The sequence below is a fragment of the Acomys russatus genome, chromosome 7, assembly GCF_903995435.1.
Source record: "Acomys russatus chromosome 7, mAcoRus1.1, whole genome shotgun sequence".
NCBI classification, from domain to species: domain Eukaryota; kingdom Metazoa; phylum Chordata; class Mammalia; order Rodentia; family Muridae; genus Acomys; species Acomys russatus.
The window spans coordinates 52536077-52554030 of record NC_067143.1 but is presented as its reverse complement, the minus strand read 5'-3'; the positions used below and the strand labels follow the sequence as shown (position 1 = coordinate 52554030).

At 44.0% G+C, this 17954-nt stretch overlaps 1 protein-coding gene across 1 annotated transcript in view; it reads left to right on the top strand.

The window, feature by feature from the left end:
- The window catches only part of Mrpl48 (mitochondrial ribosomal protein L48), a gene marked incomplete at its 5' end in the record, with an annotated part of 69945 nt that overhangs the window by 34604 nt on the left and 17387 nt on the right, over positions 1 to 17954 (top strand). The window contains 2 exons of the mRNA XM_051149047.1: positions 2034 to 2071; positions 10406 to 10491. Of these exons, the coding sequence (XP_051005004.1) occupies positions 2034 to 2071; positions 10406 to 10491 (124 nt within the window). The remainder of the gene's footprint in view (positions 1 to 2033; positions 2072 to 10405; positions 10492 to 17954) is intronic.

Genomic DNA, 17954 nt, shown 5'->3' with positions numbered 1-17954 from the left:
AAGGCATTTTACATCTTAACTCTAACCTTCACAAAAACTATTATAAAACAAATACAAATGCCATCATTTCACAAAATAGGAAACAGACTCAGTTTAAGATCGCATTTCAGTCCCATGAGATTGCCTATCTTGCCTGTATTTTAAAGATGAAATAACTGAGTTACAGTGACATCAAACATCCTGCCTAATGCCACAGTTCAAAAATGATTCAGTCAGCATTCCGTCACAGATTTGCTTTCCTCCAGCCTGTGCCACAGCTTAGTTTCAAAGCTTCTCAGAATGCAGAACCTGGAATCCTCCAGTGACCGAGTCAGCTGGCCCAGAGCCCTTTGATTGTCCTGTTCTCCCTTCTCTGTGAAGCCTAGCTCTTGTTGCTGTCTCTTTCCCTCCATCTTAGGTTGCAAGGCTGGGTGCCCGTCTCACCGGTTTCTCTGCTTCAGTCTCACCTCCTCCTGTTTCATGTCTTCCTTGCTGCTGAGTTTTTAAAGTGCAGGCCTGATCATTTCACTCCTGTGCTAAACATCTTCCAGGATCCTTCAGTGCCTTCTCTACACAGGGTGAGGACAGCACAGCTGATGGGATTCTTCATATCCTGGCTCTGAACACCTCTCCAGCCTTATTATTTTTTCCTGTCCTGTTATCTCCTACTAATTTCTACTTGTATCCTGTTGCTTGCTATTTTCCAAACACCTTTTCATACTTCTGCCTGAATTCTTTTCCTGTCATGTTAAGTCACTGAGATCGGTTCCCCTCCTCTCCTGTTCCCTCCTTCTCCTTCTCTTGGGTTTTGCAGTATTAGGGGGTCCAACCCAAGTGCTAGGCAACACTTCTACCACTGGTACCCCAGCCCATAGGCTCTTATATTTTTTTAAGTTTTTTTTTTTTTTTCTAAAGAAACAGCCTTTGCCTCAAGTTTATTTGTGAAAACAGCACAGGGCACCGCATCTGCAGATGGTGCATAGGTGTGCCACCAGTCCATGTGTCTTCACATTGGCAGATAGGCACCTTTTCTATGGGGCCCTCACAGGGCCTGGGCACCTCTCAGAGCCTGAGCTGGAGCTGCAGCTTCTGCCTTGGTTTGAACCTTTGCTTGGCCAAGTCTGCAATCCTTGCCTATGTAGCTTCGAATCCGCTTCCTAAGTGGGGGTGGGAATGAAAGCAAGACAGCAGAGGGCCTTTGGCATCTTGGGCTTAACCACCTTGGCCTTCACAAGGGCCTAAATGGCCTCTGCACGTGCACTCACTGCCTACGCATTGTTTGCCTGCGTCTTCTTCAGGCCTTTCTTGCTGTGCATCTAGGCAAAGCACGTGTTCCTTAGGGACTTGAAGTCAACCTCCTCAACAGATTCATATTTTTGAGACTGGGGCTTCTTGACGCCATTTCTGTGCCATGTTGAGATGAGTTGTGTGTGGTGTGCTTCTTGGACTAGGCCGTCTGCACAGTAACCTGCAGCTCCCGAAGCACCTAGGACTGGAAGAGAAAGAATTAAAAAAAAATTTTTTTTTTTACATGTATGAGTGGTTTGCCCTGCGTGGATATATGTGTACCATTTGCCCAGGGAGGCCAAAATGGCATTGGACCCCCTGGAACTGGAGTTGTAGACTGTCGGGAGCTGTTGTACGGCTGCTAGGAACTGCACCTGGGTCTTTTGCAAGACTAGGGCTCTTTATCTCTGAGCCATCTCTTCATCCCTTAGTTTTGCACTCAGTTTAAATAGTTCCTTTTCCCTCTTTCCACCTCTGCTTGAAGAGGCTGCATTTCCTTTGACCCTCGTACATGTTTCTGTTCTGGATCAGTGCTGTCTCATGGCTCTTGCTTGTTTATGCTTACCATTCCTGTGTAGACCTCATAAGAGATCGATACTTAATTCACATCCTCAGAACCACTTTAGCTGTATATAGTAGGTGCTTAATAATGTCTCTGGAAGGAGAGAGGAAGGAACTTCTTCTGTTAGTATATAAAAGCTATAGTCATTTTGCAAATAAATGTAAATATCTAATTGTATTCAATGTACTTTTCTCTCCCTTTTTAGAGTCAAAATTTTGGGAGAGAATCCCATTTGTTCTGCAGGTAAGTGATTATATCTTGGTATGGTCTGCTTTCTGTAAGCATCGCTCTAGCTCTACAGTGATCTTGTCTAAAATGCCAAACGTTGTCGGGCGTGGTGGTAAACACCTTTAATCCAAGCACTGGGAGGCAGAGGCAGCTGGGTCTCTGTGAGTGAGGAGGGTGGCAGAGGCCAGAGGGGTCCTTGTGTAAGCTGGAACCGGGGGTAGGAACGTGAAGTGGGTAGAGCAAGAGCCCCGTAGTCAGCTTGTGTTCCATCTGTACCATGTCCTTCTTTGGTACTTGATTACATGCTTGTTTATTATTATTATTATTATTGTTGTTGTTGTTATTATTTTAAAGACTTATTTGTTTATTATACAGTGTTCTGCCTGCTTATACACCTGCACACCGGAAGGGTGTTGAGAATTGAACGCAGGACTTTTGGAAGAGCAACCAGTGCTCTTAACCTCTGAGCCATCTCTCCAGCCCCACTTGTTTATTATTTTGAGACAAAGCCTTGCTTGTTAAGGTTGATTTAAAGTTACAGATTCTCCTGCCTCAGGCTTACCGGTGCTAGGACTAAAGGCATGCCCCATATCTGGCACTTATTCCAAGACCTTGGACTACTTCTCTGGAGCTTATTTTCCTAAATTTAAAAACTGAGGATAATTCTACTGTAAATTGTAATAAGGTATTTGAAAATTCAGTGAAATAAAACAGTATAAAGTTTTCTTTTCTTTTCTTTTTCTTTTTTTTAATTCCTGGACTCACCTTGTAAGCCAGGCTGGCCTCAAACTTACAATGATCTGCCTGCCTCTGCCTCCTTAGTGTGTGCTGGCATTAAAGGTGTGTGCCATGGTGCCTGGCTATAAACAGTTTGTTGTTGTTGTTTGTTTTTGTTTTTTTGAGACAGGGTTTCTCTGTGTAGCTTTGGCAGTCCTGGACTCACTTTGTAGACCAGGCTGGCCTCAAACTCACAGAGATCCACTTGTCTCTGCCTTCTGAATGCTGGGAGCCACCACGCCCAGCTATAAACAGTTTTTAAAAAATAGCTTACTTCTCTTGTTAGTGTAACACTGCTGCTGTCTCAAACCTGCGTTTCAAAGTCACACTCTACCAGGCTAGGGCTTTTTCAGCCTATTATTTGAAACAAGTGTCCATTCAATTTCATTAACTCAAGTACTTTTAGTCAATGTCAGCTCAGTTATTTGACATACTTGCGTTATCTACCATGACAAGATTCAAAGCTGATTGTGGGGGTGTCTGCAACCATCAGGGCCAGCAGAGTAATGAGCCACATAGGCAAGAAGAAAATCCGGTTAAACAGGACTCGGTAGCTGGTGTTGGCTTAAACTTCTAGATTCTGACACTGGGCAGTATATTTTAGGCATATTTATGTACACTACAATTTGGAAAAGTGTTTCCTGGCGTAACGCAGTCCAATGTGCACAAGGAGGCATAATTACATAGAAACTCTTCTCAAAGTACATGTCACTTCTTCCATGAAGGTGGATTCTGTAGCTCGGCTACATGTGTTATCTGAAGGGCCTCGGGAAGGAGCTGGTGTGGTCTCCGTCATACAGGTAGCACAGACGTTACCTAGGTTACTAACTACCTCTGGTTCTGCTTGGAAGCTTGTTGGAGGTCCTGCACATACAGACAGCACAGAGGTCATCTGGGCTATTAACACCCCCAGTCCTGCTTTTGAGAGCTTGGTGTGGGCTGTCCCTGCAGAGAACACAGGGGTCACCTAGGCTATAGCCACCCCCATCCCCAGCCTTCTGGGCGGAAAACAAGTGATACATCTTTTCCTTTGAAGAGACAACCCGGTGTGTTTCACATTCCTGTTTTCCTAGTGCTAGTTGTCAGTACATGGACCCTTGTGCTTCCAGCAGCTGCTTGTCCTGTAAGTAAACGAGCACCAGAGATAAAGGAGTAAATATGAACTCACAGTGTGCAAGATAGTCTGTAAGAGGCTTTAAAATATGGGAATCATTAGAATGCTTGCAGGAGTAGATAGGCACTGCTTTAGTACTGGACCCAAAGGTAGGTGCCCCCAAATACCAGCTTCTGTGTGTGTGTGTGTGTGTGTGCGCGCGCGCGCGCGCCAGGTGTACATGCCAGAAGTTGACATTAGCTGTTTTTCTCAATTTGTATACATTTTAAGACTGTGTCTCTCATTTAACCTGGAATTCACTGATTTCAGCTAGTCTCAGGTTAGCAAGTCTCAGGGCTCCTCACTGCAGGGATAACAAAATGTGCTACAGTGCTTACTATTTTATGTGGACACTAGGCCCCTGAACTCAGGTCCTCATGCTTGCAAGACAGACTTCCACTGACAGAGCTATTGCCCCAACCTGAAAATATGATGATCATGTTGGGGCTAGAGAGATGGTTAAGAATGTGTAACTGCTCTTGCAGAGAGCCTGAGTTCAGTACTGTAACTCACGATTGGGTCTCTGTGGCTCAGAATTACCTTTACGAAGTTTGAGGCTAGACAGGCGTGGTGGCACACGCCTTTAATCCTGGCACCTGGGATTAATGCGGATTGATGCGAGTTTGAGGCCAGCCTGGTCTACAAAGCGAGTCTAGGACAGCCAAGGCTACACAGAGAAACCCTGTTTCAAACAAAAAAAACAAATAAATAAGTACAAAAAATTTAAAGCATACATCAGCCAGACTGGTGTGACTTCACATGCTTGTTATTTGAGTATTTAAGAGGTAGAGGCAGGAGAGTTGCTCCAACTTTGAAACGAGCCTGGTCTAAACAGAATGTTCTAGACCATTCAGGGCTATATACCTGTATACTACTACTACTACTACTACTAATAATAATAATAACAACTACTTATAAAATTTGTAGCACATTATTATTATTATTTGAAAGCATGATAAACATAGATGTATTAAGGGAAAGTGAGAAAGAACTCCCAAGAGGGGCATTGGATCCCCTGGAACTGGAGTTACAGATGCTCGTGAGCTGCTGTGTGGTGCTAGGAATTGGATCTGAGTCCTCTGGGAGAGCAGCCAGTCTTCTGAACTGTAGAGTCATCTCTGTGGCCCCTGTAAAAGCTGTTAGTAGACAAATAGCACTTTTCTATTTTATATGCTTTGTATGTTTTTCCAGTCAACTGTGCCATGACTTTGTTTTTTGATAACCAGAAGTTTTACATTTTCATATATGTAAATTTATTAATCTTTGATTTCTAAGTTTTGTTTCATGCTTAGTAAGATCTCCTCTACCCTAATATTTGTTTGAGACAAAGGATAGCCTGTAATTTGTTATGTAGCCCAGGTTGTCCTTAAACTTAAAGAGCTCCTGTGCCTCAGCCTTCCATGTGCTGGAGTTATAGGTATGTGTGTGTCACATCATGCCTGGCAGACAAAATGAGGATGATGATGATGTCTTCCATTTGGAGCCTGGAGATGAAGCTCAGTTGGCACAGTGCTTGCTTAGGATACTCAAAGCCCTGGCTTCAGTCTCCAGCATCTTATGAACCACCATTGTGTCAACATTCAAGATCACCCTTTGCTGCATACCTAATTCCAGGATGACTCAGGCTATATACAATTTCAAAATTACATTATAATGATGTTCAGAAGAGTAAGGAGAGGTGCCCTGTTTCTACCCTCAGAGTGCCCTTTGGGTACCACCCTAGCTGCCTCTGTCCAAGGAAAGGCCTGCTATGGTCATGATCTTTTTTTTTTTTTTCTTCAAGACAGGGTTTCTCTGTGTAGCCTTGGCTATCCTGTACTCGCTGTCTAGACCAGGCTGGCCTCGAACTTACAGCAATCTGCCTGCCTCTGCCTCCAGAGTGCTGGAATTACAGGCATGCGCCACCATGCTCAGTTTCTTCTTCTGAACATAATAGTTCAAAGTAAATTATAAAAGAGGGTTAAGGAAGAGTGCTCTGGCCACAGCACGAGCAAAAGGTAGAAAGACTATGGAATATTCCAGTCTAGGAAGCACTAAGGCGAGGACAAAACAAAGTGGACAGCTGCCAGGAACATATTGTTGCAGACCACTTTGATAGAATATTTGGAGAACCATTTTTGTTTTCTTGTTTAAATATACTTTGAGCACACATTGTTTGCCAGGTGCTAGTACTTTCTGTGTCCTAGAGGGACTTGCGCCTATTGAATGGAGAGAACATCCTGTAATTAGATTCCTGGCCAGTGCTGTTCCAGTCTCATCCCCTTTCTCTACCTGCATGGCTCTGCTGAAAATGTTTCTTCCAATTTCTAAAGAGAAATAGTTGGAAGAGTTGGTTAGTCTTCTCCTAGAATGACAGGTTTGGTTCCCGTGTTAGTAAAGCAGAATTCTGAAGCATGGTTGTGAGTGGCACAGACAGAGGAAAGGGGAGAAGTAAGTCAGCATGGGTTTGCATCTTATAGCTGTGGCAACTGAGTGATTTTCAATTTGAAACAAGGGTTTTTTGTCTTGTCAGTGAAGGGTGGCCTTTCCTCACAGGAGGCTGGGATGTTACTGAGACAGCAGGAAATCCAGCTTAATGACATAAAGTAGAGGGAGGGACGTCAGTAGAATTTCCTGGGAATAAGTGGTTTTTCAACTTAGACATTTCACAATAAAAACAGCTGGCTAATTAAACAGCTTAACCACTGACAATTTGACCCAAGCCTTTCATTTAAGGGGGAAATGGTTAATTTAACAGTAGTTCCAACCAGCTTTTTAATTACCAGCAGCTCTAATTATAGGAATTGCCCCAAACTGAATTTAAGAGTGTCTCCTTGCCAAGGAATTCCTACAGATGAGAGACTGAGGCAAGTAAGCATTTGCAGCCCTCGCAGCTTGGCCTGTATCATCATCTCAAGACTAGTTTCCTTTCCACTTTTGAAGTCACTGCTAGATGATTGTCCATGTACTTAAGCATAGTGATTGACATCTCAATTTTTAACTTACACATAATGTCTTGTTATGTAGTATAGGCAGGTATGAGAGAGCTCTAACTCTGAAGATGAACTCTTGATTTTTGTGTGTTTGGGGATACAGAAGGATGACACCAAAATGAGGGGGGCAGCCTCACGAGGCACCACAGACATGGCAACTACAAGACCTCTGTAGAATGGCCAGAGAGCCGATTGGACTTGGGTTATAAAGTCAAGGTCCTTAAAATGCTTAACTAAGAAAACCTCATCTCTGGGCCGTGAAAGCCACCAAACATTGAAGAACACAGCAAAACCCTTTTCTGCCTCATTCACTGCTGACTGTAGTTTCTGGCAAAAAGTGAATACTTCCAAAAGTTGTGTGTGTGAAATGGATAAATGGTTGAATTAATGAAAAAGAACCATGGTTAGAAATTTATTTTGGGAGGACTGTTCTGTGGCTGTAGAGGGTAGAGTAAGGCTGTGTCTGGGAACAGCAACAGCTCGCCTTCTAGTCACCTAATGCCCTGTCTGTACTCCTCCCCACTCCATCCACACAGCAACCAAAATGATTTTTTAAAAACATGACAGAGGGGGCTGGAGCACTGGATTAGAAGTTAAGAGCACTTGCTGCTCTTGCAGAGGACCTGGGTTCAGTTTCCAGTACCCATGTGTTGGCTCACAACCATTTGAAGCTCCATCCAGTTCCAAGGGAGTCTCATGCCCTCTTCTGGTCTCTTCAGGTACTGCATACATGTGGTGCCATACATAAAGGCAAAACACTCATACACATAAAATAAAAATAAATAAAATCCTTTAGCAAACATAGCACACATATGATTGCTTATTGCTGTTCATGATGAGATTCAAACCCTTAACAATGCCCAATTTTGCTGGGGCCAGCTCTCCAACTCACTGTAATCTTTTTGGTGGGTCCGTCTCACTTCATGTCAGCTACACTCACAGTCTTTCTGCTTTTTGCATGTTCTCTACATTATGGCCTATATGCTGCTCCTTCAACTGTAGCACCTTTCTTCCTTTTCTTTTTCCTCTGATGAACTTCTATTTGCCTGTGAAGTCTATGTTATTATATTCTATTATGTTTAGTATATTATTATAGAAACTCAAGTGTTATGACCTAGTGATTATCAGCATAAAGTACATAGTCAGATAGAACCAAGGGTAAGTGGTACTTCTACCTCACACTCATAGGATGACTTGGTCATTTTACCAAATTTTGTGAGACACCTGTATTAGTTAATTTTTTTCATTGCTCCAGGCAGAACCCTGACAAGAAGTAACTTAAGGAAGGAAAGGTTTGCTTTGTCTCACAGTTAGAAGGTATACAGTTTGTCATGGTGGGAGGCAAGGTGACAGGAACAAGAGGCAATGGTCACATTGTTCCACAGTCAGGAAGTAGAGAAATGAATGGCGGAGCTCAGCCAGCCTTTTCTTTTTTGTGTTGCCCTCCAGCCCAGGCCATGGGATGGTACCACCCATCTTTAGGGTGGGTCTTAACCACCTCTGTAGACCTCCTCTAGAAAATCCCTCACAGACATGCTCGAGCTTGTCTTTTTGGTGTCTCTAAACCTTCAATTTATAGTTAACGCCACCACACTGCCATTTTATTTTTATTTATGAGTAACAATGACAACTGAGCCAGGCGTGGTGGTGCACGCCTTTAATCCCAGCACTTGGGAGGCAGAGGCAGGTGGATCGCTTTGAGTTCTGAGCAAGCCTAGTCTACAGCAAGAGAGAGAGTCCAGGAAAGCCAAGGCTACACAGAGAAACCCTGTCTCAAAAAACCAAACCAAATAAAACAAAGCAAAAAACAAAACCCAATGACAACTGAAAGAGAATATAATGAAACCAACAAAAATATGTGTGTATGTATGTGTGTGTGTGTGTGTGTGTGTGTGTGTGTGTGTATGTGTGTTGAAAGCAAGATAAGTCCCCCTGAGCCCACTATAATATGCATGTATAAAGTCCCTGCTTTTTTTTAGTAATGGCATATATACCTGTACCTAGATTTTTGGAGGACAGTGTTCACTTAAAATATATATTGACTATTGTGCTGTAAACACAAATTACATTGTATCCTTTATTTCTTTGTGGTAGCTGGGCTGAAACTTGACTTTGGTGTGTTAGGCAAATGATGAGCTGTTGAGCTGTGTACAGTAACATAGGATGTTTAAGAGTTTACAGACTGCCAGGTGGTGGTGGCATACACCTTTAATCCCAGCACTCCAGAGGCAGAGGCCGGTGGATCTCTATGAGTTCAAGACCAGCCTGGTCTACAAAGCAATTTCCAGGATAGCCACGGCAACACAGAGAAACTCTGTCTCAAAAAACCAAAACCAGCCAGGCAGTGGTGGTGCACGCCTTTAATCCCAGCACTTGGGAGGCAGAGGCAGGTGGATCTCTGCGAGTTCAAGACCAGCCTGGTCTATAGAAGCAGGTTTATAGAGGCAGAACTGCTACACAGAGAAGCCCTGTTTGGAAAAAGAAGAAAAAAAGAAAAGAAAAACCAAAACCAATCAACCAGTTTATAGAAACTCCTGATGCTATTCTTTTCTGTCTTTTTGCTGCTTGCTTCCTTCTCTCCATAGTGTCCATCAGAAAACCTCAGAAGGGCTGCGCATGGTAGCGTATACCTGTAATCTCAGCTCTTTGAAGGCTGAGGTAGGAGGACTGTTATGAATTTCAGACCAGCTTGGGGTACACAGTGAGTTCGAGCTTGTGCTGTGGAGTGAGACACTGTGTTAAAAAGAGCATTTATTGATTGTGTGTGTGTGTGTGTGTGTGTGTGTGTGTGTGTGTGTGTGTGTGAGACAAGGGTTTCTCTGTGTACCCCTGGCTGTCCTGAACTTGGTCTGTAGACCAGGGTGGCCTTGAATTCAGAGACCCACCTGTCTCTGCCTCTGCCTCCCAAGTGCTGGGATTAAAGGTGTGCACCAACACTGCCCCACCAAAAAGGACATTTATTAATTTGTGGTCTGTGTGCACATAGGAGGATTTGTGGTCTTTTGTGTGTGCAGATATGGAGGACTTATGGTCTATGGTGAGTGTACACATTTGGAGAACAGAAGACAGCTTGTAAGAGTCACTCTTCTCCTGCCATGTGGGTCCTGGAGTTGGAACTCAGGGCACCAGGCTTCACAACAGCACCCAGACTTGTTCAACTGTAACACTGCTCCTCAAAAACAATCACAAGCAACAACAAACCCAACCAACAAAAATGCCTAAGTAATGTTGCTTGTTGAGGAACAAGAAAAAATGAAAGCCTCATTAAAATATATTTTGTCCCCTGGCCACCACTGACTGTGAATTTCCCAACAAAAGATGAGTGGTGGGGGCTGAAGATATTTCATGAGCTAAAAGCAGAGGGAAAAAAGGGAAAACTGGTAATAACCAAGAACTACCTCTGTGCATATGATCTGTCTGTCTCTGGCTTTGTCTTGTGTTCTTTAGGTGGTATTCTGAGGACCAGTCGACACTACAAGACAAAGCCCACTCATGGCATTGGGCGATACAGACACCTGGTGAAAGTGCTAGAGGTAAGAGGCAAGGCAGGTCCTTTGTGAAGGGTGAGTGGGGCTGCAAAGATGTGACAATCATGTGTACACAGGGGGGTCACAGTAGTGCTGTAAAGGGTAAAGAGTAGCCTTCGGTTGTCTCTGGTTTAGTTTGGAATCATGCAGGCTAGAGGTGGTTTTGCCAGCTTATCTTGCTCCTTGGCTAGATTATTATAAGAAAACCCCAATTGTGAGTTTTTATTATTTATGATATTTCTAGAGACAAAATCTTTTTTTAATATTTATTTATTTATTGTGTGTACAATATTCTGTTTCCGTGTGTGCCTGCATGACAGAAGCGGGCACCAGAACTCATTGTAGTTGCTGGGAATTGAACTCAGGACCTTTGGGAGAGCAGACAGTGCTCTTAACCCCTGAGCCAGCTCTCCAGCCCGAGACAAAATCTTCTTAGCAATTAGTTCAGCATGGACCTCAGTGTGGAAATTATAAATTAACATTAGTTGAGGGGCTGGAAAGACTTCTCAACAGTTAACTGCATGTACTGCTCTTTGCTCTGTGGACCAGGCTGGCCTCGAACTCACAGCAATCCACCTGCCTCTGCCTCCCGAGTGCTGGGATTAAAGGCGTGCACCACCACGCCCAGCTTCATGGACTGCTCTTGCAGAGGGCTCGAGTTTGCTTCCCTAAGCCTGTAGCAGGTGGTTCCTAGGTAACTTCAGCCCCAGAGGACTACATACAATACCTGAGGTCTCCGTGGGTATCTGCAGTCATGTGCACATACCCCCCACACACAATTAAAATAAAAGTTTAAATTAACATTAGTTGAATGAATGGTGTGTGGCAAGTAAGAGATGGATTGATATTTTCAGCCTAATAGCTGGTTCTTAGGATATGTACAGATGTAAATATTTTTGCGGCCCTTGGGTCTTTGTGAGTGGTGCCTGAGAGACACCACCAAACATCATTCAGTCATTTCACCTGTTTCCCTGGCCCCAGTGCTTGATAGCTTCTGTGGGTGGTAAATTTCTCTGCATGTGAGGAGGCTTTGGCTTTGAGTCTTGAGTCTATGGCTTCCTGTAGGCAGTACAATTGAGAGGATTTTATTGGTCTGGTTAGGGAATCTTCAACAGCTTTTGCGTCTTTGACTTATTTTAGTTCTTCCATATAACTATATACCTGCTATTGCTTCTCTCTCTAAGGCACAGTGCAAACCACTGTATTTGGACCTCACAGCTGCTGAACTTGCCATAAAAGAATTTCATAAGAAGAGCATTCACCCTTGAGACCTGTGTCAGGCAGGCATCTACAGGAAATATGTTCAGGGGGCAGGTCTGCCATGTTTAAGCTTTGTGACCCTGGGTAAATTTGCCTCATCTGTCCAGAGCTGATGGACGCTGAAGTTATTTGTAAAAAGATGCCCAGCTGAGTCCACAGCTTTTATATGAGTTGTTCCCCCAGTGCTTTGGATCAAACCTAGGCCCTTATATATAGTAGAGAATTGTGCTACCACTAGGGTACACCCCGCATTCCTCATGGCATTTGTCACTCTTGATAAAGGTTCAGAAACTGTGATTCTGAATAGTTCAACAGTCTTTCAATTCAGATATCATGAAGCTTTGAAAAGAAGCCTATTAGATAATATGCCTGTTGATGCCTTGCCAATTTAAAATTAGTAGGAAAACAATTTCTTTTTTAAAAAATATACGTTAGGGTTCTGCCTGCATGTATGTAGGTCTGTGTGAGGATGTTGGATCCCCTGGAAATGGAGTTAAAGACGGTATGAGCTCCCATGTGTGTGCTGGGAATTGCACCCAGGTTCTTTGGAAGAACAGCCAGTGCTCTTAACTACCGAATCATCTCTCCACCCTGGAAAGCAATTTCGCGCACTCTGTGTCTCTCTGTCTGCTCTGTCTCTCTCTGTCTCCCCCACCCCTCTCTCTCCCCCTTCTCTCTGTCTCTTTCTCCATCTCTCTGAAAATGTTAGCATTTAATTAAACTCCCCAGGCAGCTTTAAGCCACCAGGACACAGGCACCTCCAACACCCTTAATCTTCTCTTCAGCTCTTCTGCTAAAGAATTTATTTGTCCTTCATGATGACAGGCTGCTTAGGGAGCTTGCCCTTCCTCAGAACTTTGTAGTAACACGGCATCAGTGATGGGAGCAGCTCCAGTCTTGTTTTTTGCAGCATTGAGCATCTGCTCACTGACCAGGGTCCACAGTTTATCCAGGTTGACAGTTGGGTAGAAGCTCTGGCTCCTCTTTAAGTGGTAACGCCTCACACCAACTTTCCCAAAGACACCTGGATGATATTTGTGGTGATGCATGCCTCTGGCATTCCTACAGCCTCAGGGTGCTTGCGGTGCTCACCAATGTGGCTATGACTGTGACTTACATGACCCCAGTTTCCAGGTCTTCCTCAGTCTGGATGGCATAGCAGCAGCAGAAAGGAAAGAGGGCGGAAAACAGTTTCTTTGTTGTTGTTGTTTTGTTTTTCGAGACAGGGTTTCTCTGTGTAGCCTTGGCTGTCCTAGACTCACTTTGTAGACCAGCCTGGCCTTGAACTCACAGCAATCTGCCTGCCTCTGCCTGAGTGCTGGGATTAAGGGTGTGCATCACCAAGCCCGTCAGTAACAGTGGTTTAAGTATGACATTTTTATGTATGTCTATAATGTGCTTCAAGCATACGTACCCCCTCGTTACCCAGGATCGTTACCCTCCTAGTCTTATTCAATTTTCTCTGTGTGTGTGCATGTGTGTGTGTGTGTGTGTGTGTGTGTGTGTTCCAGTTAGTTTCATAAGTAGTTTACAGGAATATGGTTGAGAATTTATTTTTAGGAGCATGAGTACCTTAGTAGTATTTATAGTACTGAAGAAAATATATGTGTGTGTCTGTGTGTAGGGGTGAGGGGGCTTCCATAACAGGGTGTGGACAGGCCTGGTCTTGTGCAGGTAACGAGGTTTCTTTGATTTCAGGAGTGCAACAGCCATATCATGCCCAGAGGTCAACATTCTGCCCTCCTTCCTTCTGGCTTTTACATTCTTTCCACCCTTTCTTCCAAGATGTTCCCTTAACCTTGGAGGGGGTCATATAGATGTCCCCTTTACGACTGGGCATTCAGCACCCACTTATTCTTAGTACTTTGGCTAGTTAGGAGTTTCTGTAGTAATGGCTGATCACTGCAAAAAGCTTCTTGGGTCAAAGCAGATGGCAGCACTAATATGTGATATAAACATAGCTACTTAGAAGGCAGTGTGATGAGACATCTTGTTTATTTCATAAAACAGCAACAATCCAGGAGTGGTGGCACATGCCTTTAGTCCCAGCAGGCAGCTGTGAGTTCGAGGCCAGCCTGGTATACAAAGCAAGTCCAGGATAGCTAAGGATATACAGAGAAACCCTGTCTCGAAAAACCTAAAACAAAAAACATAAAACAACAGCAGCAGCTTCCCACCTGGGGCTATGAGCTTGCCAGCCATGGACTTTTGACCAGGTTTACAGAATCAGAAAATTACTTTTTGTAGAAAGGGTGAACAGGACCTGGTTCCTGCCGGCAGGGAGCTGGTGAACTAGCAGAGAGACTGTGCTCCCAGGACAGTGCTCAGAGGAAGATGGGAAGAGCTTTAAAACCCAGAGTGACTTACACATCTTTTGAGTTTTTGAGTTGTGGCACCTTAGAGTATATTTTTGGGGTTGTTTTATTTTAGTACATCCCTTTTCAAAATGTCCTCTTTCTAATAGCTCCACACAAAGTAGTAGGAAGGAGAATTAATTTTATTTGGGTGGGGCTTGAGGTAGCTTTTTTCCCCTGTTCTTTGGGATCTTTCCTCTAAGGTACTTTTCTGCATATGTATGTGCCCCCCCCCAAAAAAAAAACCCCAAAACAAAACCAAAAACAAAAAACAAAACAACAACAACAAAAAAACCTGAGTGCTGTCAGTCCCCATCTCTCACTCTGGCCTCTTCTCTCACCTCATGGGTCCCCTGACTTCCTATATTGTGCCTCTTGCTTTTCATGCACAAGCTTGCCTGTTTCAAGGCCTCTTCTGTGCTGTTCCTCTTCCTTACTTAAAAAAGCTTCTCAACTTTTTTTTAAATTTATAATTCTCCTGCTGCAGGCTTCCTGGGACCTGGATTACAGCCATGCACCACCACCCTGTGGCTCTCTTTGTTATGCCCAGATTGCTAGGCCACCAGGAGTCATATGCAAAGGCAAAGGGTCTTTATTTGCAGCTTGAGCTGGGCTCCTAACTGTCACCTACACCGCAGTATCAAGAGGAGAACCATGAACTCTGGGTTGAGGGTAATTTATAGGTCTCTTACCTCCCAGTGCACAGCTATTGGTTAAGACACAAAAGGGGATAGGAGTTTTAAAAAAATAGGTTGTGAGAGGATGCTAAAACCACAAACAGTTTCTTTGTTCTCTTTTGGGGGCGGGGCGGATCTGGTCTTTGGTTTCAGTTGGAATGTCCTGTCTTGTGCTGATTGGCTGTTGCTAGGGGATTGGTAGAGCCTGACCTGGAAATGCTTAACATCTGGGAATGTTAGCTACTTTCCTGCTGTCCCCTGATTGGCTCAGGCCTGTAGGCCTATTTCTTAAACTTTGCCCCAGTGACTCTGAAATCCAATTTTAATTCTTCTGATCTCTCATCTTCAACCTTTAAACTGGGACGGAAGTGAATCATCCCTCCGAGAAACCTTGGATTTCCTGCATGGGGTTGTTTGTTCTCCCGTGAACTACCATAGTTGCTTGTGTTCCCTGTGCCCTAGGACTGTCCAGACTGTCTGCTTTGATGGCTGCCTCCTCTTCTAGATTTCAAGATACCTAAGGGTAGAGGACATGTATCTCTTTTCTTTGTATCCTCAGTGTCCAGCATAGGACCTGGCATCCTGCAGGGACAATAAATATTGATCCAACTGAGTTGAAATGTGATTCTTCTAGCTGCTCTAAGGGGACTTTGTAAAGCAGCGGCTGCAGATAACCCATAACTGCAAGCAACTGGCTCCAGACGACTGTGGTTGTTTGAAGGAATAGTGCTTTTGGACCAGGCTGTAGGCCCTCTGGTGCTATCTGTCCCGCCGTGGCTAGTGCAGTAGTGGTGGATGGTGGTGGAAGCTGCTCCAGGAGCCTCTGTTCCTCAGGACGGCACAGTGAAAGCTTTCATCTGTAGCTTACAGAGGCTCCATCCCACTGCCTCGTCAGTGAAACTAGATATCTAGATGAATTTGATAAATTGTGTGGTCTCCTTGAAACATCCAGGCAAGAAAACAAACAGACAAACAAACAAAATCCAGTAAGTCCCCAGGTTCCTATTTCTTTCTTTCCTGGTGTCTTTCTCATTCTCTTGGAGTTTAATGTCTCTGAGGTGTTAGTCAGTTCTCAAGGTCAAGTTCATGCCAAAGCACCTTTGTCTCATTCCTACTGATGTTTTCCCTTCCCTGGGAACTTACAGAGATCCACCTGCCTCCTCTGCTTTTTTTTTTTTTTTTTTTTTTTCCTTTGAGACAGGGTCTCTCTGTGTAGCCTTGGCTGTCCTGGACTCGCTTTGTAGACCAGGCTGGCCTCGAACTCACAGTGATCCGATCCACCTCCTGGGATTACAGGCATGCACAACCACGCCTAGCTTCCTCTGCCTCTTGAATGCTGGAATTAAAGGAGTATGCCACCTTCTGACTTTTGAACCTTGGAAAGAAAGAGGCATCTAGTTCATCTCTTCTTCTTTTTTTTCTTAAGATTTATTTTTATTTTAATGTGGATTGGTGTTTTGCCTAAATGTGTGTCTGTGTGAGGGTGTCAGATCCCCTGGGAGTTAAAGACAGTTGTGAGGTGACATGTGGGTGCTGGGAATTGAACCTGGGTCCTCTGGAAGAGCAGTCAGTGCTCTTAACTGCTGAGCCATCTCTCCAGCCCCTCATCTCTTTTGGCAATGCTGCTTGACGTCTTTCTTTCTTGGCTTCATTTATAACTCTTCACTTGGTTGCCATCCCTAAAATCAAGTGCCCTTGTCCCCGAAGAGGCAGTGAAGGGAGGACTGGAGTGAAGCTTCTTGGGAAACACATGGGAGGCATGCTAACAGCCCATATTAGTCACATCTCTTACAGCGCAGGCCCAGCCTCTTTCTGGATGATCCCCTGTATACTTCCTTACACAGCCATGTTCTCACCTGCCTCTGCCTTTGCACATATCCTTTCCTCTCTATAAACTCATATCCTTCCTGTTTCCTTCACGGTTCTCATCCTGCAAGACCTGGCTTGACTCATGGCACCTCATCTCTGGACTCAGCACTTACTTTGTAAATCTCATGTTTCTCCAGAAGCCTTGCTTCCTTCTTTTGAATTTTAAATGCTTCAGATTTTTTTGGAGTTATTTTTCTTTGATGGGTTAAAAGTAGCAATAGTCTAGCTGTTGGGCAACCCTATTCTAGCTATTAACTGTTGGTCAAAATTACAAGAAGCAGCACAAATCACCAAGGTCAAGTTCTCATGCAGCCAAAGCCCTGTTAAATCATTTCATGGTCTTTTTGTTTTGGTTTGGTTTTTGGTTTTTCGAGACAGGGTTTCTCTGTGTAGCCTTGGCTGTCCTGGACTCACTTTGTAGACCAGGCTTGCCTGGAACTCACAGAGATCCACCTGCTCTGCCTCCTGAGTGCTGGGATTAAAGGCGTGCGCCACCACTGCCCAGCTTTAACTACATTCTTAATGGGAAGAAGCATGTCGTCACTTCTCCATCCATCTCCTGATGATGAGGATAATGATTACTGGGCTCTAGAAATAAAAGGATGAATGAGACATAACACCTATTATAGAAATTGAAGCCCGGTGGCACATGACAAAATTGTTTATCTCTGCTCTCTTAATAATAATAATCCTCAGGCAGGCATGGTAATCCTAGCACTCAAAGAGACAGAGGCAGGCAGATCTCTATGTTTGATGCCAGCCAGGTCTACAGAGTCCAGGACAGCCAATGCTATACAGAGAAACCTTGTTTCAAATAAACATAAACATAATAATAATAACATATTTAATTATTATTTAATATTATTATTATTAATTCCTCTAGTAATTAATTATTATTAATTCCGCTAGTAAAATACTCAGGACATGTATTCAGTTAGATCTGGAGAGCTTTCTCAGCTGACTGGGCCTTTGGGGAACAAATCTTGCTCATCTAAGCATCAACGTTCAGCACAGAGTGTAGAACAACAACAAAGTGGCTAACAGAGAAATAAAGGGACTTTAAACGTACTGTACATGAACTGACAGACTGGGGCTGAGTGTAAAAGCCCATGAATTAGGCTGGGCATGGTGGCGCACGCCTTTAATCCCAGCACTCGGAAGGCAGAGCAGGTGGATCACTGTGAGTTCCAGGCCAGCCTGGTCTACAAAGCAAGTCTAGGACAGCCAAGGCTACACAGAGAAACCCTGTCTTGAACCACCACCACCATCACCAAAAAAAAAAAAAAAAAATGTATTAAAAAAAAAAAAG